Source organism: Danio rerio, chromosome 16 (assembly GCF_049306965.1).
Source record: "Danio rerio strain Tuebingen ecotype United States chromosome 16, GRCz12tu, whole genome shotgun sequence".
In the NCBI taxonomy this organism is placed as follows: Eukaryota; Metazoa; Chordata; class Actinopteri; order Cypriniformes; family Danionidae; genus Danio; species Danio rerio.
In genome coordinates, this window is record NC_133191.1 from 5860036 (window position 1) to 5885390 (window position 25355).

The 25355-nt window shown below is 39.4% G+C and overlaps 1 protein-coding gene across 1 annotated transcript; it reads right to left on the reverse strand.

Moving 5' to 3' along the window:
* Window positions 1–1944: 1944 nt before the first annotated feature.
* Window positions 1945–25313, reverse strand: si:dkey-283b15.2. Its single transcript, XM_692693.10, has 7 exons — window positions 25264–25313; window positions 16242–16447; window positions 11908–12569; window positions 9910–10402; window positions 5726–5976; window positions 4088–4267; window positions 1945–2249 (listed from the first exon to the last, which is right to left on the reverse strand). Exons 3-7 carry the CDS (start codon window positions 12565–12567, stop codon window positions 2040–2042), a joined length of 1794 nt encoding a protein of 597 aa, XP_697785.4. The 5' UTR covers window positions 12568–12569; window positions 16242–16447; window positions 25264–25313; the 3' UTR covers window positions 1945–2039.
* Window positions 25314–25355: the final 42 nt, after the last annotated feature.

Here is a 25355-nt window from a genome sequence, read left to right on the forward strand (position 1 = left end):
CTAAATCTTCTCTTTGGTTTCGCTGTATCTTTAGATTCTTCTTCTTATACAAGAGAACAAATCTTTGCTTTTCTTTCTATATAGACATCTACATTTTCAGCACTACAGACAAAATCATTAGCCCACCAATTCTTTTTTTAAGTGTTTTCCAAGTGATGTTTAGCAGAGATTTAGAAAAAAAAAAGTTTCATAAACTACATTTACATTTAGTCATTTAGCAGACGCTTTTATCCAAAGCGACTTACAAATGAGGACAAGGAAGCAATTTACACAACTATAAGAGCAACAATGAACAAGTGCGGTAGACAAGTTTCAGGTGTGTAAAGGCTAAGAAGGAAAGCATTAGTAATGTAAGTTTTTTTTTTTTTGAGTACAGTTAGTGGTATAGCCAGAGAGGCAATTGCAGATTAGGAAGTGAAGTAGAGACTAAATAGTTGAGTTTTTAGTCGTTTCTTGAAGACAGCGAGTGACTCTGCCGTTCTGATGCAGTTAGGGAGCTCATTCCACCAACTGGGCAGTATATAAGGGGATCTGATTTCGAGAGGAGCATGTGATATGATTGAGCACGACTAGTTTCTCATCTGTAATCAGTAATAATCCAATCAGAGTGATCCTAGTTTACAATTAATAGATTGTTTTCTCCCTACTGCTTTATCTTCGTTTTGGAAGAATCCCTCCTCCCACCCCATCTCCTCCTTTTCCTCCGTTTTCTAAGGGGAGCTCTCGAGACCTACCTGATCTCAGATCCCCTTATATGCTTATTGACCGGGCGGGAGCCTTGGGCTCAAGTATCTCCAAGCTCAGGGTTCTCTCCCGGGACAGCGTGCCAAACCTGCTATAAACGCTAAGCACATCTAAGTGAGAACTCTTGAATTCTAATAATTCATTTCTCTTTTTTTGCCATGATGACAGTACATAATATTTTACAAGTAAAGCTGCGGTCACCCCATAAACTTGCGCACGTAAATGCGTCAGAGCTGAAACGCAAGCTTGTGCGACAAGTTTTGCAGTTCGCTGTACTGCAAAGTTCAAGCTTGGTGAACACTGACCTGCGAAATCGTATCACAAGACTGTGTGAGACCGATCAAAGTTCAAAATATGACCCCTCTGGACTGAAATTGAATATATGGACCAGTCGCTCCCTTTCTTAAACGTCTAATCATCTTCTTTAAATTCTGTCCCTTTTCACAGCACCGCACTACAGAATTTCGCAAGCTCAAATGTTAGTGTGACTGTGGGGTTATGTTGCAAGATGCTAAAAGTGCCATTTAAAGGCTTAACTAGGTTAACTGGGCAAGGTTAATTGGACAACAGTGGTTTGTTCTCAATCCAATCTGAAGAAAATACATTTTTTAAGGGGGCTAATTATATTGACCACAGTGGTTTTTACTTTTTTTTTTTTTTTTAAACATTCCAGACATAATTCTTTCTCCAGAAGAAAAAAAACGATATAAAAACACTGTGAAAAAAAGCCTTGCTCTGATAAATATCACTTAAGAAATATTTGGAGGGCTAAAATGTACTTATTAACTACAATTTTCTATCCAAGTTATGACAATATGTCATATACTTGCATTATGACAATAAATGACACTGAACTGCCATTTATAGAATACAAATTCAAACAAAAAAAAAATAAAAATCAGTAAGAAAACTACAAATCAGCTACACGAAGCAGTAGAAAACAGGTCCCTGTTGAAATCCTGGAGGTCAAGGGGTCATTCAAGTGTCACGGTAAACAGAAGGCAATGTTTTTGAAGTGGTTATGGATGGATTTGCTGCAGTAAAGCAGCTCTGGATGCTGTAAAACCAACACAATCTCACAGCAATTCATAACTTTTTGAATTCGAATGAATTCTCATCGTAGCATTTAGTATGATTTGCTCCTCCCCAATGATGGTTGAGTTTAGGGGCGGGGTTTAGTGCCACGCCTCTTTTTTAAAATCACACATTTTCATATGACTGAACTTGAATTAGCCACTTAACTGACAAAATGTAAAATAGTTTCCTTGTGAGATCGGGCTGGTAAAACAGAAGGTTCAGTGACAGGGGTCAAAGGGGTATTTGGTGACACCGCCGTGCAGCTCAACAGTGGCCTCGGACCAAGCGATGATGTCACCGGTCATGTGACCGCCGCAGGAGGCCAGACTATAGACGTCATGAGGAGTGAGGACCTGAGACCACATCTGGACATCCGAGATTTCACCTACGAATGCCTGCGTCGCGTCGAAACGCCCACCTAGAGTGTCCTGCAGGAGGTAACAGAGCAGATTTAAGAGAGTTTAATCATAATATAGACTTTACAATAAGGTTCATTAGTTAATGTTAATTAATGCATTTACTAACATGAACAAACAATGAACAATACATTTTCTTCTGTATTTGTTCATGTTAGTTAACGTTAGTTGATGAAAATACAGTTGTTCATTGTGAGTTCATGTTAACTCATGGTGCATTAACTAATGTTAACAAGCACGGACTTGAATGTCAATAATGCATTAGTAAATGTTCAATTGATTAATAAATGCTGTACAAGTGTTGCTCATGATTATTTCATGTTAGTCAATGCATTAACTAATGAACCTTATTGTAAAGTGTTATTGTATTTTCTATGGGAACTGCTGCACATACTTAAATATACACTACCTGACATATGTCTTGTCGCCTATCCACGTTTTAGGAACAACAAATAATAACTTGACTTCTAGTTGATCATTTGGTATCAGAAGGGGCTTATATGAAAGGAAAAGGCCTCTAGATTACATTTATTTTACCAAAATAAAATATGATCATGCTTTGATTACTAATTGTTTAATAAGAACAGTAAGGTCTGACTTTTCTTAGACAAAAGTCTTGTCACTTAACAGAAATAATGTCCAGTATAGAATATAAAGTCATGGTGAAAAAAATTAATATTGAGTATGACTCTCATGAGCTTGGAGGACTGCATCCATACATCTCTGCAAAGACTCAAATCACTTATCAATAAATTCATCTGGAATGTCAAAGAAAGCGTTCTTACAGGACTACCAGACTTCATCAAGATTCTTTGGATTCATCTTCAATGCCTCCTCCTCCATCTTATCCCAAACTTGCTCAATAATGTTCATGTATGGTGACTGGGCTGGCCAATCCTGAAGCACCTTGACCTTCTTTGCTTTCAGGAGCTTTGATGTGGAGGCTGAAGTATGAGAAGGAGCGCTATCCTGCTGGAGAATTTGCCCTCTCCTGTGGTTTGTAATGTAATGGGCAGCACAAATGTCTTGATACCTCAGGCTGTTGATGTTGCCATCCACTCTGCAGATCTCTCACACGCCCCCATACTGAATGTAACCTCAAACCATGATTTTTCCTTCACCAAACTTGCCTGATTTCTGTGAGAATCTTGAGTCCATGCGGTTTTCAATATTTCTTCAGCAGTATTTGTGATGATTGGGATGCAGTTCAACAGATGATTCATCGTAAAAATCTACCTTCTGACATTTTTCTCAATTGATCAACTAGAAGTCAAGTTATTATTTGCTGCTCTTACAATTGTGATCAAGGACCTTTGTCAGGTAGTGTACAACTATGGTAAAAAAATGTAACACCACTATCTCAGAATTGGTTGAATTTATTAGGTTTAAATAAACTGCTAATATTTGGTTTATTCAAGTTCTGAAAACATTTGATATAAAAACAAGTCATTTAGAAAAAGAATTGATGAACACAATAGCAATTGTTTCCATTAGTTGTGATTAAAAATTAATAAATAAATTATTATAAAAATTAAGAATAAAATTATTTAACCAAAAGTTTATTTCTTAAAGGATTGGAATTTTGTTGAACTTAAAATAAACATGTCTAAAAATGTGCCACTTTGGTATTTTGTGCAAAAACATGATAAATTTTAAATATTTTAGATGAAATGTCATCAGTACTTGACAGAATAAAATTAATATTTTAAAATGGTTTTACTCTTAACTCTTAAAGTACACTAAAATGTTATGTTTATACATATTTTTTAGCAAAGGTTTCAATTAAATTAATAGTATGACATTTTGCCACAATGCAAGTCAAAGGTGTGTTTGGTGTTCTGTGTGTCTACCTGCTCTTGTCCCAGTATGAAGACTCCTCCGGGTTTGATGGGATGCCACGGCGAGAGGTTTTCTCCAGATCCTCTCTTCACCCCATCCTGATAGGCTTCCCACAGACCGTCCCGCGTCGACCACGTCACACACACATGGTGCCATTTACCATCACTCAACGACAGGGGTAAAGTGACCGCCTGACAACACACACACACACAGAGAAAAAGATTAAAACAAATCTCAATTAAACACACTCATTTCTTGACACATTTTTCTGTTGTCATAAAGTAAATATATTTACGGTTGAAGTCAGAGTTATTAGCCCCCTTTGATTTTTTTTCTTTTTTAAATATTTCCCAAATTGGGCGAAGCAGTGGCGCAGTAGGTAGTCGCCTCACAGCAAGAAGGTCGCTGGGTCGCTGGTTCGAACCTCGGCTCAGTTGGCATTTCTGTGTGGAGCCTTCGCGTGGGTTTCCTCCGGGTGCTCCAGTTTCCCCCACAGTCCAAAGACATGTGGTACAGGTGAATTGGGTAGACTAAATTGCCCGTAGATTATGAGTGTGTGTGTGAATGTGTGTGTGGATGTTTCCCAGAGATGGGTTGCGGCTGGAAGGGCATCCGCTGCGTAAAAACTTGCAGGATAAGTTGGCGGTTCATTTCGCTCTGGCGACACCGGATTAATAAAGGGACTAAGCCGACAAGAAAATGAATGAAATATTTCCCAAATTATGTTTAACAGAGCAAGGAAATTTTTTTAGTATGTCTGATAATATTTTAATATATATATTTTTATATCAGTTATTAGAGATAAGTTTTTAAAACTATTATGTTTAGAAATGTGCTGAAAAAATCTTCTCTCCGCTAAACTGAAATTGGGGGAAAAAATAAACGGGGGCCAATAATTCAGGAGAGATAATAATTCTGACATCAACTGTTTATATATACAGTTGTATATACAGCACTTCATGGGACCTTTAACAAAAAGTCTTTGGCAAAAATGAGAATGTATTTTTTAATAAACGGTGCTGAAAAAGTGTCTCGGTTTGACCACATATCCTTCATTTGTCTAGTCAGAAATCTATTCTATGTATCTAACGAACAAATCTTCAGTAGTCCAAATCGGATTACACGCAAATCATTTAAGGTTCAAATAAGATCCAACTAGACAAACAAAATTAGTTTTATCATATATTGAATTATATTTAGTAGAGCCCTTCAACTGAAGACATTTTAAAGTGTGAGCTTGTAAAATGCTCTTGTTTGCCCTTGTAATCTAAAATTGAAATCTGAAAATGTACTTCCTCAGATTAAGTCTGTCTGACGTATTGGGCGGGGCTAATATACTTAACCACGCCCCCTCCAACTGTCAGTTTTGACAACAAACAGAAATGATGAGCACGAGGTGTCTGTCAGGTTGTAATAACTCTCCTGAAACCCTTTGCCCGATCTTTCTGAATGAAATGCCTACTTTACTACATCCAATCAGCTCGCGATAGAAAAGACAAGCCACGCCCACTGTTTTCTTATTTAATATTCCGTTTCTCTAGGAACTGTGTCACAATGTGAACAATAAAATGGTCGCAGCTTCATGCGGACTTTAAATTTCACTTTGGAAAAGGTGTAAGAGCTCTGATATTAGCTCGTCTTTGACTCACTTTGTCGTCCACCAGCAGCTCCATGGGGTTGTTTCCCCACTCGATGAGCACCAGTTCATTTGCCTGACCCGGGACAGAGTAAGAGAAGGGTGTGCCGAGGCCCGGGCCGATGCCAGCCTTCATCCACAGACACAGCGTGAAGGAGAAGATCTCGTGCAGCAGCGTGCGCTTCACACGGCCGTACATGTAGTTGGTTCTCATGGGGAAGCCGATCTGGAAGGCCTCAGTAGATTTAGTCTTCTTTCGGGGACCTGTGAGGTTAGAAGATCATTAATGTCGAAGTTTGCATCAAAGACAAATACAAGATAATATGTGTTGCTTGTTTATAAAGTGCTTCCTGATTTAAGGATTTTTTGATATTTGGACTAGAAACAAGACAGAAACTATAGCATTTATTGCAGTCTCCAGTCCTGGGGTCTGATTTATTCATACTGGCTCTTTGTTAAGATTGCCTTAAAGAAGGGATGTCAAACTCAATTACTGGAGGGCCGCAGCCCTGAAGAGTTTAGTTCCAACCCTGCTTCAACACACCTATCTGTAGGTATCAAACAAGCCTGAAGCACTCAATTAGTTTGATCAGGTGTGTTTGATTAGGACTGGAACTGTGCAGAGCTGCGGCCCTCCAGGAATGAGGAGTTTGACACCTGTGCCCTAAAAGGACAGTTCACCAAAGAAAAAAAATCCTCACCATTTCCACACAGTCATGTGATTCTAAACTTTGATATAATTCACATAATTTGACATCATTTTTGGGGTGAACTGGCTCTTTATCCAGTTGTTCAAATAGGATTTTGTTTTATTATACTATTTGAGGAAAACTAAAGAAAATCTTATATACACCTTATGTTACTCACATTAAATCTCTTCATATTTTTTGGAACATATATAAATCATGGACTAATAGACTAATACACGAATACATTGATTGTGTTCATTAGAAAAAAGGTTTTGACTAGCAACTGATTAACCAATCTTTTTCTCGTTATGTGATATGTTATACGAACTAAAGTTCTTCTTTTATTATGGGGTCATGTACTGGAACATTTTGTTCAAAGTTCTGCCCTAGTAGCAAAGAATTCTGGCCCAGATTTGGCAAAAAGCTGGCACAGCAGGCATTCATCCGGCACTGGCATACAGCATGTGGGCCAAACATGGCCCGGGTTTGGCAGAGGTGGCACCGTCTTTAAGGCGACACACAAGATTTGGGCCAGATGAAAAACGTAGTATTTGGCCCAGATTTAAAAATTTGATAAGTGGGCCATGTGAGTTTGGCCAGTCTTGACCCAAATTTAAAATACACTAAAATAATTTTTGAGTAAAGAAAAAAAAAATCTACCAATCAGGTCACTTTGAGAAAAAGCGTGCCCATAGTGTGCCTAAAGAGCATCACTCCATGGGTTTATCAATTTCATTGCAACCGTGACACACCAACCCATCTGGCCCAGTTCAGGCCGAGTTATGAGTTATTAACTTGGCTGAGACTTGGCCCAGATATAGTCCGTGTTTGGCCCTTGTCTGGAAGCCAGATTTGGTCCAGTCATGTACCGTAATTCACTGCGGCATGTGGGCCAAGCAAAACCTGATTGTGTGGGCCAGAGCTGGGCCAGAGAAATTTTGCTATGTGGGTGCTGACAAGGGAAATTGGCTGCAAGATATTGCAAGAGGGGGGGGCTTGGTCCAGACTTCCTCTCTACCAAAAAAGATGTGCAGGGTCACAAGAAGGGTATGGTTGTCACGAGTTGTGAAATATGTAAAAGGTGCAATTAACTACACAAATCTTCTGTGCAGAAAGAGAATGGTGAAGGAGGAGATAACAAATATGCAGAGGAGCAGCCCGGAACTCACCCTCTTTACTCCATCTGTCTATAAAACTGGATTTCTAGACACCGGGCAGGGCAGAGCACCTGACGTTAGTCCCGGTTAGCATTGTATAACGGCTAGACTATCTTGGTGTATGCCCAGAGCTCTGAACATCGAATTATTCATTTGTATTCAATAAATTACTAATCTTTTAAGCATTGAACAATTTCTCCTGAGTTTGAATTGAACACGCATGGAATAGAGGACAATATTCCAACAATACCCTCTTTACAGCTTAGACCAAGGGTGGCCAAACTTTCTACACACAGGAAAACATCCGTGCGTGGATGTTTCAGAGAAATGGGTTGTGGCAGGTAGGCTGTGTAAAAGCTTGCTGGATAAGTTGGCGGTTCATTCCGCTGTGGCGACCCCGGGTCAATAAAGAGACTAAGCCGATAAGAAAATGAATGATTGAATGAATGTTCGCAAGAATGTGGTGGGCCAGTGATACTCTACCAGAGACTGCTCTATGGTTTTAAAACCCTTTTCAAAACTGTATCGTTTAGACCAGGATCATTTTTTTAATATTAAATAGTAGGGATGTAACGGTATTGTAAATACCGTCATACCGCAATATTAAATTTTTTCGATATTACCGAAGTCGCATGACTCGGTAAAACTATAGGTCTTCTGAGAAAATTTGCTCAGGCGAATGAAGCGAACGGGAGGTAGCTGAAACTTCATTTCCCATCAGCCCCGGCGTGGCCATAATCCTTTGCGGTCTGTTGTCGCTACAGATCCAGTAATGCGGAAATGGAGTGTGCTGCTAGTAGCGGAGATGAAAAAAAGATGGAAATGATCGAACCTAAAGCGGGTGTTGTCGCCGCGCGCGTGCTGAATAGCGGTGCTGTCGCGCGCGTTCTGATCAGCTGTGTTGTGGCGCGCGTATTGTAAAGCGCCGAGGGGGGGTTGAGCGCGCATACTCAAGAGAGGTGTTATCGCGCGCCTACTGAAGGGCTGGACTGGACGGAGGTTGTGTCGCGTCGCGGGGGCACTTTTGATCGTTTTGGAAGGGCATTTTCTATCCAAGACTAAAAAGGGCATGTGCACTGCACAGGTTGAGCCCTATGTGTGCACGTGCCTGCAAGTTGGGGAATACGACTAATAACAGTCATGGGGACTGCAGAAACACAGCACACTGTTCAGATTGATGCAGACATTGACTTGTACCGCAAAGAGATCTCTATCTCACTCATGGTTTGTCCTCTCAAGTGGGGGAAAGACAATGCACAACGTTACCCCACTGCTGTCAACATGGGCCAAGTCATATCTCTCTTGTCCCAGAATCCTCAGTCCCAAATGAGAGGGGTTTTTTCTGTTGCAGGGGACATTGTAAATACCCAGAGATACCAGCTTTTACCAGATTATAGTTATATGATAATTTTCCTTAAAACCCATCTCTATCTAAGTGAGTGATTAAATGTTAAATGTGATGAGTTTTTAACAATACTAAATTGAAACTTTATTTTTTTACATGGTTTAATATTTTTTTGTTATTAAAATTGAAGTTCCTGTTTCAAAGCTAACAGATAGATAGCTAATTTGTATGTCATTGACACTTTTGGCACTTTTTTGGGAGTATTTTCAAAAGTTTTTTTTTTTCCTGTAAATGATTCAATAAATACCGTACCGTGACATTCATACCGAGGTATTACCGTACCGTGAAATTCTGATACCGTTACATCCCTATTAAATAGTGTAGTTCACATGTGGATGTCTGATAACTAGCAAGCGCTTCCGCTGAGCCAGCTGTGGTAGCTTGGCAACAGAGCCGCGACGTCAGTACACACAATCTGTCGGCACAGTTCCGTGCGGAGAATTCCAGGCCGTAAGTGGTTTGTAATCGTGATGCGCCGTTCCAGGCTCAGTGGAGAAACAATCGTAACCATACCGAAGTGTTCTTAGAACGATTTGGCACGATAGTGGAAAAGCAGGCAGCTGCAGTATATACTGTTTAATAATCAATTTAAATTAGGTAACAAATAAATAAATAATAAGCTGCATTATTTTCCGCTCTCCCATGGTAGGTACCCACTGCTCTGCATATCACCGGCCCTCCATTACAGAGTTTGGGTACCCCTGGATAAAATAATACCAGTATCATTTTCAAAAACTTTTAAACACACTTTTATTCAACAAGTTTTTAGATTCAGTCCCCAAACTGCATATAAGGTTTTCTGTTTGCAGTTGATAGCAATGTTGTGTGAAATCTCCCACTAAAAAGCAGTTAATGAACTGGTCTGACTGGCCAAGCTCGCATGATCCACCAGCAGTTTCATCTATTTTTTATTATCTTGTTATCTACTCTTTTATCACACTCTTACCCTCAGTAAGCCTGTGCTGCAGCTGATTGAGAACCGCGTCCAGTTTGCTGTGAGCTCCAGTCTGCGACTCTCGGTGTCCCTGTGGGTTATACAACAACCTCTCGAAGCCATGCTCGGAAACCTCATTGTCGTGGTGACCATTGTCGTGGTGATCATCATCATGATCCCCGTTGTCGTGGTGACCGGCGTCATGGTCGTCGTTGTCATGGTGACCGTCATCATGGTCGTCATCGTGGTGACCGTCCTCATGGCGATCACTGTGATGGCTGTCGTCGTGAGGATCGCCGTGGTCTCTTTCGTCATGGCCATCCTCGTGATGCCCATGATCGTGATCTTCGTCATCATGGTGACCGTCATCATGCTCGGTGTGGTCAGTGTGAGATGCACCGGTCAGCGGAGACGAATGATGCTGCATCTGTTGCTCCAGAGCGCTGATCTTCCTCTGCAGGAGATCCTTCAGGGAACTGGAGTAGCTGGCCGACGTGTTTCTCGTCTGCAAACACAATCACAGGGACGTTAGTTATCGTCATGGGACGATAACTACTGTAGTTTCAAGATTTACCGCGGTTTAAAACTCATAACTCTGCTATGCTGTGATCACACCAGACGCAGAATGCGCAGATAAATCGCTCTATTCATGTGTAAATAATAGGGGATTCAAAATTAATTGTTTCTTCAGTGCACCGCGATGCAGACGCGGACAATTCGTTATCGGTTCAGTAATAATCATAACCGGTTATTACTGACGTCATTTATCTCCTACGCGCTCTGTCGCGAGGGAGGCGAGCGCGGGTATTTATAACACTCAGGCAACTCAGGGCCGGCCCGTGGCATTGGCACCATAGGCAAATGCTAAGAGAGCTGTACATCCAGGGGGACGCCAGAAATGAGCGCGGTTCAGTTGGTTTTGTTTCCGATATTTCTGACACACATTCAGTTATAGACAGACGGCATTAACTCAAAAAACTCTTACCCTAAAAAGATCTAAAGTGTGTTTCCTACAAAAAGACAAAGCTGGTTATGTTTCACAGGTGTTTTTCTTCTTTTCGCTTGACATTACGATCACTGCTCCGTTTGAGCCCTCGCAATATGTGTTTAGCCGGGAGAGCTCGCGCTGAGAGGAGCTCTCACTAAGGGACCGTCGGAAAAGTGCTTCTTTTTTTCGTTTTTTTTTTTTTTTTTCGTTTTTCTGCTCAGCTCAGCTCTAGCTCTCCCTGTTGCGAGGGCTTAAGTGTGTGTGTGTATGTGTTTGAATGAGAGACAGTGTGGTGCTGTGTGTCTGTGTGTTTATACAGACAGCATGTTATAGCCTCCCCCCTAAAATATAATACTGTATAGGGAAAGCATCGTCAATGCACCGTGATGCATCGAGATATCGAATTGAACCAAATCGAAGGCATGATAATCGTTACCGAACCGAACCATAAGACCAGTATAGGCTCACACCTCTAGTAAATAGCCATGTAAACATTTTGACTTTACACGCTTCATTCGCGTGTCAAATCCGCTTCATTCACGCATCAAATTCACTTAACAGCAGACGCTGATTAGCGTTATGGGCAAGGCTTCTGCGGGCAGTTTGGGTTAAAGATCTGAACTTTTCATCACTACTGTGTATCTAACCCCAGAAGCAGCCTTGCACACATACTGTATTTGGGGTAGATGATAGTGGTGGATAGTGTTCTTGTGTCAGAAAAATAGCCCATCTTTGGTTGAGTTTTAATTACACAGTATTTATTCTGTTGATTTTGAATCTTGCACCTAACAAATATCCTAATTTTCCCAAAAAAAAAAAAAACTAAAACTCGCACTGGAACAAATAAAAACTAAACTAAAAGTAAGCAATTTCAAAATATAGAAACTAATAGAAACTAGCAAATCTGCCTCTAAACACTAATTAAAACTAACTGAACTTGAAAACAAAAAGTCAAAACGAAATAAAAACTAAAACAAATGAAAAGTCCAAAACTATTTTAATCTTGCCCTAAGGTTGTGTACCTGCAGGTTCTCCAGGCGCTCCTTCAGTGTCTCCAGCATCCTGCTCATCTGCTCCGGTGTAGAGGACAGTAAAGGAATCTCCCCTGTCACATGCTTCTCGCTCACTGCTGCCTTCCCACGATGATGCGCTGCATCCTCGTAGTGGCCGAGCTCCAGCCCGTGGCCACCATGATGAGCGTCGGGTGGCGGTGCCCACGCTAGGTGCCCAGGCTCCGGTGCAGTGGGGTAAGCATGATGTGCATGGTGTGCCAGGTGTGTCGGTGTGCGATGCGGATGGTCATCATGGTTGCCCACCCCGCGATTAAAGCCCTCGCATAGATTCAGTTTAGCAGTGAGCTCTCGGATGGTCTCCCTCTGGTCCAGGATGGTTTCTTTCTGCTGGACTAAACTCTCCCGCAGATGCAGGATTGTGGTTTTAGCTTCTTCTGAAATTCCCCACCAGCTGTTGCTGCCACCGCTGCTCGGCCCGCTGTGGTGACCCGCACTGGGGCCGCCCGCTGACGGGAAGCACCCAGGATCTGCATCTGCAGGTATTGGTGTGCAAATGAAGCGAGGATGAGGGTTATAATCCGAACCTGGGATCCCAGTTCCGCTGCATGCCGAAAAAAAGCAGACGAGGAAGAAGAGCGCCGTCTTCCTCAGGGATATTGGAGACCTCATATCTGTTGGATGCATGAATATACTAGGATCACACTTTACAATATGGTTTCATTAGTTAATATATTTACTAACTTGAACCAACATATGTAGAGCATGTAGAGTTCCTGGAGATCTACCTTCGTGCAGATTTCAGTTGCAACCCATAGCAAACACACCTGCCTGTAATTATCAAGTGCTGTTCAAGTCCTATTTAATTGGTTCATGTGTGTTTGATCAGGGTTGGAGGTAAACTCTGTTGGAAGGTAGATCTCCAGGAACAGGGTTGAGCACCCCTGGTGTATAGAATTTATTAACCGTATCGTAGTTTAACATTTACTAATGTGTTATTAAAATTCATGCAAGTTAGAGATAAAGTACATCCAGGAGGTTGTTATTGCAGAATAACATACATTTTCTGAGTATGCCTCACACAGGTGAGTGGGCTTAACAAACCACTTGTAGAAACATTCTTCTCCGTACCTGCCAACATTTGTCTCTGAAAGACCGGGGGCGAGGGGGGTTTGGGTCGGTCTCGGGGGCAGTACTGTGCGGAGACTTTACATAGGGCATGTGCTTAAAAAAAACGTTAACGAACTGAAGAGAAGGGGGTGAGCGAGTGGGGGGTGGGGGGTGGTCAGTTGAGGTGTTTGATGAGTATCTGTACTGTGCACCAGTCGGATACTATACCAAAGTTGCCGATCCGGGGGTTGTTTTATACTGTACCAAAAAGCTGAGGTCCGGGAGGATTACGGGAGAAACAACAAAACAAGAGGGTGGCGGGAGATGGGTCTGAAATACTGGAGACTCCTGGAAATATGGGAATGTTGGCAGGTATGTTTTTCTCTCTGTCAAAAAGAAACTCCTTAAGGCTGGTTTATACTTCTGCGTTGAGTGATCGCCCTGATCCATGGTGCCTGCCTTGTGCTTTGCTGCGCATTTTTAATTCTGCGTGCTGTTTGTGTTGCTCTTCAGTAACACTCCTGAAACGCTAGCTGGCAGTAGGTTTTTTATGTTCCTCTCTGTCGAGTTTCTTTGCTGAGGTTTTGTTTTTTCTGAACGCTACCTTAATGTATAAGTAGCTAAAACTTGCTCATTCAGATGCGGGAAATGGCGGACGCGCAACAACTTAAATAAAAAGGCAAACATAAAACACAAATTCCATCTAGAGCTCCTTCACGGCACTCAACATTTGTAAACATTTGCTCAATCAGGTTTGTGGCTCTCAGGACCGCCCACACTCTTCACAGCTACCAAGCCGACCAATCACAGAGCTTGCTCTACACGCTGTTATGACGTGTAGTTAAATTTTTTTAAGAGGTGCGCGTCAGCTTTAGCCATGGCAATTTGGACAAAATCATCTGCTAAATGACTACATGTAAATGTGATATAGAATAAAGCCCAAAACAGAGCACTATTTATAAAAGACTAAAGAGTGCAAAAATAACAGTGCTATCTCACGGTAATTCGTAACTTTTGATTTAGTGACTAATTCTAATTAATTCATCCGATATCATTTGTAAATTTTGTACGATTTGCTCATCCCCCAATGATGGTTAGATTTAGGGGTGGGGTTTGTTGCCACGCCTACTTTTTAAAATTGTACATTTTCGTATTAAACGATTGAACTAAATTGACAAAACATAAAATAGTTACAGGCTTTAAATAACTGTGCTGAATGTACCTTATAAGCAGATTATTACACGGCTTTTTAAACATGAAAAGTAGACACAAAACGTAGTTCTGAGCCGTAATAATTTAACGATTGTTTAATTAAGTGCAAAGCTGACAGAAACACAAACAGCTTATGGAGTATACACTAACCTACGCATTATTCAGCCACAAGATGGCACCAAACAGACAGCAAACGAAATGCTGACACAAACGAAAGTGCCTGAATAAAGCATTTAGTAACCTACTTATTATTAATTCACAATAAGGCAGCAAACAGTTAAAAAAGTCAGCGTGAAAGACAAGCATATGAATATGAAGGAGTGGCTTCAAGTTCCACATGATAAGGGGGCCCCCGCTGTCGTTATTTTGTGATCGCTTCAACCCTTCCTCGTCTTCAGTTTGTGATCGCTACACCCCCCCACTCTATGGTCTTCAGTTTGTGATCACTCCACCACCCACCCCCTTGCTCTTCAGTTTATGATCACCCCCCCCCTTCCTTCAGTTTGTGATCGCTTTGCCCCCCCCTCACCCATCCCAGAACAAACCCCCCTCGGCTCTTCATCAGAGGGCCATGTCAATAATCCCCGCAGGGTGGCCCCTGCATTTTACGCTACGCCACTAGAAGTAAGGATATGGATTTAAATGTATTAACTTACAGTCCAGGGGCCTCATGTACGAAGACTTGCGTGGAAATCTTACTAAAACATTGCGTACGAAAAAATTCAGATGTATGAAACACTGCGTACGCCGAATCTCACGCATATTCTTTTGTACATCTGAATGAACGTGAAACTGAGCGCAACATGCACGAGCACAAAACCCCTCCCTGCCTCCTCCCCCGTATGAATATGCTAATGACTATGCTAATGGAAAAACCCAACGAAAAAGCAATGGCAAAAGCAAGCAAAAAAAAAAAACTTTGAACAGAATGTGAATTGGAGGTGCTGCATTCGGAGGCAGACCGGAGAAAAGCGGTGTTATTTGCAAGTTTGTCCTCCGGAATTAACAACAAAAGAAAAAAATAGAGTGGGGAGAGTTTAGCTGATGTGGTCAACACAGTTGGGTCTGAACATATCGCACTGAGTGCATTAAAAAAAAAGTAATAGTGTGATTTATATCTGTAAAATGTTGCAGGACGCTTAACAGTCTCAGTGGCGCGCTCGTGAGACGCTTGTGATCATAAATTGATACGTTCGAGCATGAACTCGGCTCGAATCCAACGTCTGATGTACTCTTTCTTGTTTTTTCCACCGCTACATATCAGATTTTGCCAACTATTTATCACGAGAAAGACAAGTAGGAATCATCAATAAGTTCATATCAATAAGCATCATATTTTATTTGCACATTTATTGAATGGAAATGTTTCTGATTCACGCATGCAAATTCATCTTCAGATAGTGTCTTTATAGCAATGTGCGTGCGGTAGATAGCTCAGATTACATTGGGAAAACAGGCGACCGCTGCAAATTGTGCTTTAATGTTTAGCTGGTCAAATGTATGGTATGGAAACCTTATATACTTGCTAGATGAACCCGTCTCATACAGCTGCCATTGCAAGGCTCAGACACTTTGTAGTGAGGAATTTAACACAACTGCCTCTAGGAGTCGCCAATGGAAATAAAACAGACACACACAAAAAATGTGCGTACGCCTGCCAAAAAGCTGCCGTGAAGCTGCGCACATTCCCACGTTCAGTTCATTGTTAGTAAATCCAAACGTGAGCGATTCTGAGCGTGAAACCTGGCGTACGCAAAGTTTTTGTGCGTACGCAGCGTTGATACATGAGGCCCCAGGTGATTTTAAGTTCTTGGATGAGCCTGCGTTATTTAGCGGTTGTTATCTAGGAATAACATATCTTGGAATTGTCACCACTAACCAATCAGAATCGAGAATTCCAGACAGCCGTGTAATAAAATTGGTTAATGCACTGTAACCTAACATAAAAAAATACTGTAATAAGCGTATTCCCCTTTGTTTATGTTAGTAACTACATGAAATACAATGTTATTGTAAAGTGTTACCGATATGAGATCTCTCTCTCTGCTTCTTGAGTCGCTTTGGAGGATTGCACTCGTGTTGTAAATCCTGTAAAAGTGTGTGCTGCTGCTCAGTGTGAGTTTTCCGGCCTCCTGCTCTTCTCCAAGGTCATCAACCGCTCACACACACCATGTGTATTTACAAGTAATCCGTCTGATGATCCTCTGCTGTCTCCGAAGAGCAGATCTTCCTGGAGGAGGAGGAAAACACACAAAACTCTTAATGTTCAGAAGATGTTTCTTTACATCTTGAAACGTTTCTTTGCTCTACAGAACTTAACAGACACCCAGAGTGAAATTTGTGTGTGTCTGTAGTTTAGTGTTAAGAGTGTGTACTTAAAGTTATAGTCAGTGTGATTTCATCCAATAGGACATCTGTGTTGATCCTGGAACAACATTCCAATTAGCCAATCAGAATTAAGGGACAAGCTTACAGTTTATGTGAAGTTTAAGCTTACAGTTATAGGGTTATGTACTTCTACATGACTGTTGTCCAACTATTATCCATTCCCCTCTGATTTTGGGAATAATTTTTTACTTAGGTTAGGGTTGCGATTAAGTATGACGAAAAATGACGTTGCAGGATCAACATAGATGTCATCAGAACCACATCGTATTTGACAAAATCAGACCCACCTTAAAGTTACACACCAGACAGAGCCTATAACAACTTTCCCAGTAAAAAGGAAGTACAGATTAGCATACATATAACTCCTTCCCCATCAGCGTTGTTTTTTTTTTAATTTTAAGTTGTCAAGCACTACCAGCAATATTAGATGACTTCACCTAAATTTGTCGGCCTTCACAAAATGTTCTGTTAGGAATATAAGAACACAGTATATATATCAAAACAAAGAACCAATCCTCTGCTTTCAAACAAAACAGTGCAGATTTTATTCTATTTCCATGTTTTATCCCCTCCTGAATGCAGAAAAAACTGAGAGAAATACAGTTTTTCTAAAAGTATTGCATTTCAACATATATAGTATTGACCTTATTCTTCAATGCGGAAGTGTGCTCGTTTTTGCAATTGTTTTAGAATAGGGGTGTCCAAACTCGGTCCTGGATGGCCGGTGTCCTGCATATTTTAGTTCCAATCCCAATTAAACACACCTTAACCAGCTAATCAAGCTGTTTCTAGGTATACTAAAACATCCAGGCATGTGTGTTGAAGGAAGTTGGAGCTAAACTATGCAGAAAGACGACCCTCCAGGACCGAGTTTGGACACCCCTGTTTTAGAACTTCAGATTCAATTGCCTATAGGAGAAATGACTAGGAATAACAAACGGCAATGGTCAAACTGCTTGCTCTACACACAAGTGTTTGCATGATTATACAGACAAACAACATCAAGCAGCATAACAAGCTTTTTTTAACGTTTAAAAAATGAATGGAAGTGAGACCGTAAGTGTCGAGACAAAAATATCCAAATGGCTGCGCCCACTTGTACACAGAATAAGGTGAATATGAAACACATTTCTAACCCCATGTTGATCAATGGGGTGTATCGCTAAAGGAAAGCTGTATAACTCCTAATATTTAGCCGCTATCTTACATTTACTTTATCTGATTGTCTTAATATAGGATAATCACATTTGTGCATGATTTAGCATGTCAAAGCTAGTTAAAACAATTTTTTAATGTCAATTTGAGATTAATTACAATTTATTACACCATACTTAATACGCAAATGTTTCCAAGTGCACTTAAGTGGCTTTTCATTTCATTATTGTTATATTACACTTGCATAAATGCTGTTGTTTTAACCCAACGTTGGGTCAAAGATGGACAAACCCAAATATGCTTTTTTTAATTAAATAAAAAATATACTCTAAGAATGCTGGGGTTGTATTAACCTAACGTTGGGTCAAAGATGGACAAACCCATAGTAGTTCTTTTAAATTAATTTAAAATTATACTCTAAAAATTCTGGATTTTATTAACCCAACATTAGGTCTAAGATTTCCAAACCCAAAGTTTATATGATGCTGGGTTGTATTAAGCCAATGTTGGATCAAAGATGGACAAACCCAAAGCAGTTTTGTTTTATTAAATAAAAATTATACTCTAAAAATTCTGGGTTGTATTAACTCTATGTTGGGTCAAAAATGGACAAACCCTAAGTAGTTGTTTAATTAAATTTATTAAATTTAAATTATACTCTAAAAATTGGGGGTTGTCCTAACGATGTGTCTGGTATAGACAAACCTGACCACTGGGTTATTCATTTAATTAAATTAAACTTATTATTTAATTTGTGTTTGTTTTTGTGTATCCAACATTGGGTTAAATCAACCCAGCATTTTTAGAGTGTACATTTTTAAACCCAATGGATGGCTTTGTCCATATTTGACCCGGCTTTGGGTTAAAACGCCCCAACAGTATTTAGAGTGTATGATACAACAACACTTTTTACAGTAACCACTGTTTTCACCAAGATTTGAACAATACATTACAGATAGTATACAAATGCTGGGTTGTTGTAACCAAAATTGGGTCAAAGATGAACAAAGTTTTCAATATCTTTTTCTTTTATTAAATTAAAAAGTATTCTCTTAAAATGCTGGGTTGTATTAACCTAATGTCGGGTCAATTATGCCAAGTTTTTATTATTAAATTACATTTATATTATTTAGCCTAACTGTTGGATTAGTCCCTTATTTATCCAATATTGGGTTTATTCAACCTAGCATTTTTACAGTGTACATTTTTAAACCAGACAGTTGGCTTTGTCCATATTTGACCCAGCATCGGGTTAAAACAGAAACTACATGATATGACAACATCCCTTTACCACAGATTTAACCAAGTTTTAACCTCAATAGAATTAGCATAATAAAGCTGTTGTAACCAACACTGGATTAAATATGGGCAAACCCAACCATTCATTCATTCATTCATTGTCTTGTCGGCTTAGTCCCTTTATTATTCCGGGGTCGCCACAGCGGAATGAACCGCCAACTTATCCAGCAAGTTTTTACGCAGCGAATGCCCTTCCAGCTGCAACCCATCTCTGGGAAATATCCACACACACACTCATGCACTGCGGACAATTTAGCCTACCCAATTTACCTGTACCGCATGTCTTTGGACTGTGGGGGAAACCGGAGCACCCTGAGGAAACCCACGCGAACGCAGGGAGAACATGCAAACTCCACACAGAAACGCCAACTGAGCCGAGGCTCAACCCAGCAACCTTCTTACTGAGAGGCGACAGCACTACCTACTGCGCCAATGCTTCGCCCCAAACCCAACCCATGGGTTAAAAAGCATAATCTAAATTTAATAAAAAGAGTTAACCCAGTGTTGAGTTTGTCCATGTGACCCAACTTAGCTTAAAACAACTCAGCATTTTGGTTTTTAGCGTATACCAGCACATGTCAACCATTGCACAGTCGACAGCAAGAACTCGTATCATCTCTAAAATCCTTATCAGGACGGTTTCTCAGTTTAAGACAAATAAAGACCCTTTGCTTTGATTAGCGCGAGTGGATAAATGAACACTGAAGTGGAAGTGTGTACGTCAGAGTCTCTCTAATAAGGATAAATCGAGAAAAGAGTCGTCATCCCGGGTCTACAGAGGATTAGTGTGTGTTTGAGAGACATGTATTCAGGTCTGCACTGTATCTTACACTTGCTGAACTTTGCGCATTAATTGGATTAATTAAGTGCTTGGACGGATGGACGACCGCTGGCAGGACGAAGTGGACTGTCCAGAGCGTGAAGAACAGAGTGTGTTTTGAGTTTGAGAAGACGTGAGCGTCACTAATGAATGAATCTCAGTGCAGGAAGTCATGCAAAATGAAAACTAGCAATGCTTTAATATTTCCGACTCCAGCTGAGATGACATGGCAAGCAGGGTTTGAGTTAATTAAGACTTTATTATAATTCAGTGACACTACTGATCCTCTTTTTATTTTTCAATACACTCAAAGAAATGTTGGGTTTTCATATCTCATCGAATCCAACTTTTGGATTTGGATGAAATATAGATGAATCCAATGCTTTAAAAATTGCAGGGTTCCACACAATTCCTTCATGATGTCCCAGCATAAATTAAGTTAATGTTTTTTTTTACAAACTAGGTGGATTGAAGATAAAATAATTGAGATGGCCAAAATAAAAACATAGGAATTGTGTTGTTTCAGCTCATTGTACATAGTTAAAAATGTTTGGTTATTTTTTAGATAAAATTATAATTACATTTTTATAACTCAGTAGCTGTGTTTGTCCATATTTGACCCAACATTGGGTTACAAACATATATAGTAATGTTCAAAATGTTCAAATTATACTGGTATCACTGTTTTAAATTATAGAATCTGAGGTTGTATTTATTATTTATTTTTATGCGTGTGTTATTAAGTACTTTTTGCCTGATTTTATAAACGGACATCTGTTGAAATGTAATGCAACATGTGGATCAACTGAAACAAAATATCAATACATACAGGAAATAACTAACCCCAATAAAAGCTCGAACTGACTTTGATGGAGATTTGATAATTATCTTTTCCAATATTTTAGGTTTTATCTGTATTTTTAAATATGCATTGCAATACATTTAATGCATAGCTCATATATATATATATATATATATATATATATATATATATATATATATATATATATATATATATATATATATATATATACACCTCTTATATGGAGAATGGCATTCGTGGTTCTGTGGGCCTCATATCAAATCTGAGCTTTATTTTGTATTCTCGATTGGATTCAAGTCAGGTGATTGGCTGGGACATTCTACAGCTTGATTTCCTTTCTCTGAAAGCATTTGAAAGTTTCTTTGGCTGCGTTTTGGATCATTGTCTTGCTGAAATGTCCAACCTGGTTTCATCTTCATCCTCTTGCTAATGTAGATGTTGGACTGAAGCAGTGAATATTCATTTAGAATGAGGAAGAGCGGAGGGTTGCTAAAGAACTACTGAGAGATTTCAGCTGCTGTCTTGGCTTTCACTGCCTTTCTACATCTCCTTTTCTTCATGTGTTCAATACTTTATTCCTGCGTCATTTCATTTTATTACACAGAACTTAATTTGTAAACTAATTAGATTTGTTTTCTTTGCATATATGGATTTAGTTGGTTGTTATCAACATCTGGTGAAATTTCAAGTCAACAGCACCTTTAGAAATATGTTTTCTGAGAGGAATGGTGATGTGTTCAATACTTATTTCTCCCTTTTTTTTAAGAAAATCATAGTTTCTGTAAATTATCAATAAACAGATAATTTACAGAAACTATGATTTTCTTTAAAAAAAACGTGATATTAAACTATATCCATATTTGTTACTATATAGTTCAAAAGATCAAAATAATTAAAAAACATTAATAAAAACAGAGCTACATGGTGGCATTGTGGGTAGCGCTATCGCCTCACAGCAAAAAGGTCCCTGGTTCGAGCCTCGGCTGGGTCAGTTGGCATTTCTGTGTGGAGTTTGCATGTTCTCCTCGTTTTTGCCATGGGTTTCCTTTGGGCGCTCTAATTTCCCCCACATTCTAAAGACATGCGGTACAGGTGAATTGGGTAGGCTAGATTGTTTGTAAATAAATGTGTATGGATATTTTGCAGTGGTGGGTTGCAGCTGGAAGGGCATCCGCTGCGTAAAACATATGCTGGATAAGTTGGTGGTTCATTCTGCTGTGGCAACCCCAGATTAATACAGGGACTAAGCCAGAAAGAAAATGAATGAATGAACAATCATATTTCAGTGATAATAATATGCGTAGTTTCCCAGAGATGGGTTGCAGCGGGAAGGGCATCGGCTGCGTTAAAATGTGCTGGATAAGTTGGTGGTTTATTCCGCTGTGGCGACCCCAGATTAATAAAGGGACTAATCTGACAAGAAAATGAATGAATGAATAAATATGCGTTGCCTATATTGTTAGTTTAACTGCTTTTATAACTCTTAATTGTGAGTCGCTCAGAATAAAAGTGTCTGATTCAATGTGATGTAAAAGTAACAACTAAATGTTATGTTTCTTTATGTTTTCTTGTCGACTCACTCACTGTAAAAGTATCCAGTCCCCTCCTCCTATTGTAAATTCTGTCCAATCAGAGACCATCATAACGGTTTTATGGCTACTAACAGTGACGCACTCTCTCTGACTGGAAGCTCTTTTGTGTGTGTCTGTGTGTGTCCTGTGGTTTAGCTGCTGTGGATTTTATTGTGAGGTTTTACGAGCAGTTGTGAGTCAGTGGAGTCAGAGTGTTTGTCACCAACGGTTTGTGCAGATTTCAGCTGTCAGAAAAAAACTTCAAGTGCCTTTAAGGGGGCTTTCACATCTGTGGTTCAGTTCTTTTGGTCCAGACCAAAGGCAACAAATGATACATTGTAGCTTTTTTCTGTAGATTTTGGTTCTTTTCACATCACACTGATTACTTTAGTCCGAACCAGTTGAAAAGACCCAAACTGCAGTCATGTGACAAAATCCACATCACTCATTGGCCAGATGATATTCAATGTATTTCCTGAACTGCTTTTAGATTAGTCAGAATTAACATGCGGGAAAACGCCAATGAAACTCCCGCAAGTAACGTGGAACGACTGCGCTGGCTGATTGTATCCCTGCTCTTAGTATACTATATAGTGTGCATACATCACTTTAGGGTGATGCAGTGGCGCAGTAGGTAGTGCTGTTGCCTCACAACAAGAAGGTCGTTGGTTCGAGCCTCAGCTGGGTACAGACAGAAAACTACACACACACACACATATATGTGTGTGTGTGTATCTATGTGTGTGCGTAAGATCATGCAAGTGATGGCTTTAGAAAGCGAGACAGATGGCAGCACAGAAGCCTTTTCCGTCTCTCTCTCTCTCTCAATCCTCACTTCATCACCGTTTATCTTCCTGTCTAAATCCACTCGATTAGCCTGATTGTGGAGTTCCACTGAAGGCACAAGTTAGTCAGACACACACGATGCAGATCAATACACCTTCTGAGAAATACACACATACAACCATCTCCAAAAGTATTTACAAATGCCAAATATTTCATCTTTCATATCAGTGCAGTGTAATTAAATGTGTTGCTTTTATATTTGAGAGCATTTATGAAGCTACAATGTTTTTGCTGCTTTTTTAAACTACTTATTTAAAATGAGCGGAAACAACTCAATTCTTAAGATTTTTTTTACAGTGTACATTTCATTTAGTAACAATATTCTGGTAATTTTACAGCAACTTAAAGAGGCTACACTGTTACAGTTTCCTTATTTTGTGATTCATAAGTGTTTTATGTTTATTTACGGTTTTGAATTGCATTATGAGAGCTTGATCTCTGCTCTGTCGACTTTTAATGCTGAAACTTTTAATGCTGAAACAAAGTGACTTTTATAGACATTTTAGTAGTCTGAAATAATGTATAAGAAGTAACATATAGAGAAATAAGTGTGTAAAATAACAGAAAATGTGCGGTCAGTTTATTTCAAGGTGTTTGTACCGTAATATACAACACCAACACAGACAATTTATCACTTTAAACTGTTAAAAAGGATAATAAAAGTCACTTTTTTTTACTTTTCAAGGTTAAAAGTTGTTGGAAGAAACATTATTATCCCATAATGCACAAAAACAGAAATAAATGAGGAAAACTAAAAACATCAATCACAAAATACTGAAACCTGCTACTTTACGGATATCGAGCTCAGTCTAGGAGTTTTAAATTCAAGTTTATGTTTGTCATTTATGTTCTACAAAAGAAAAAAAACAGTAACACTTTAGTTTCACAATTCACACTATTAACCACACTCTCAGAAATAAAGGTACAGGAGCTGTCACTGGGGCAGTACCTTTTCAAAAGATACATATTTGTACCTTAAGGGCCTGTTATGGTACCTCAAAGGTACTATATAAGTACATTTGGGTATAATATGCACCTTTGAGGTACCATTGTGGACTCCTTGGATACAAATATGTAGCTTTTGAAAAGGTACTGCCCCAGTGACAGCTCCTGTACACTCTCAGAAATAAAAGTATGCAAGCTGTCACTGGGGTGGTGCCTTTTCAAAAGATCCAATTTTGTACCTAAAAGGTCCATATTAATACCTCAAGGGTACATATTAGTACCTAAAAAGCACAAAAGTGTTCTTCTTAAAATTTTGGGTACTAATATATACTTTTGAGGTACCAATATGGACACTTTAAGCACAAATGTGTACCTTTTGAAAAGGTACCACCCCAGTGACAGCTCACGTACCTTTATTTCTAAAAGTGTACCTTTATTTCTGAGAGTGTACTAACTTAGTACCTGCCCATTATTAAGATAATAACTGTTCATTAGTAGTTATAAAGTATGACCTTATTCTTCATTCCTATATATACCCAAAACCTAAACCCAACTTCTACCATACTATTAATTATCAGCTAATTAGTGGATTATTAAGCTATGATTGTTAGTTAATGGTTTGTTAACATCGTGAATTATGACTTAAACTGAAGTGCTACCAATAAAGGAATTCATTTGGAATCACCTGAGGGTGAGTAAATTCATAATTTTGGGTAATCTATCACTTTAAGACTTCGACTGTAAGTTATGGCTCAAGAGCGCAGTTAATAAAGCCAAGAGCTGAAGAGATTTAGCACACAAACACACTCAAACAATGACTTTTGCTGCTTGTTCAAGCTAACTTAATTCTTACTTGTCAACTTTGCATTAAATTTAATTGCATTTGTAAGTTAACTTAATCGATTTGTGTTGGAACAACATGAAGGAATTGTGTGGAACTCAAGCTTTTTTTTTTGATTCCCTAAAAATACAAAAGTCTCAAAGAAATCAGTAATAAGATCAACATGGATCCTCTTAATCATGAAATACGATCATAAACAGGCACATGTCCATCAGGGTCCATCACTGGAGATAATCTCCATCTCACAATGGACAAATACTGTAGTACAATACTACAATGTGGAATTACCTGAACATTATTCAAGCAGCCAGAGATCTAAAAAGCTTTAGCTCACAATCTGTATATAATTTCAACATACCTGTGGATCCTGTAGGTCTGCGTGTTTATCCTGAAGTACTCATCAAACTCAGTCACCAAACAGCTTGAAGAGAGTTAATCCAGAGTTTAACA

Coding starts and splice junctions, on each gene's coding strand:
- si:dkey-283b15.2 (XM_692693.10), bottom strand. CDS start 12,567: ATGAGGTCTCCAATATCCCTGAGGAAGACGGCGCTCTTCTTCCTCGTC. Junction 4,268..5,725: donor AGCTGCTGGTGGACGACAAA/GTGAGTCAAAGA, acceptor GTGTGTTGTCAG/GCGGTCACTTTACCCCTGTC. Junction 2,250..4,087: donor TCATACTGGGACAAGAGCAG/GTAGACACACAG, acceptor TACCTCCTGCAG/GACACTCTAGGTGGGCGTTT.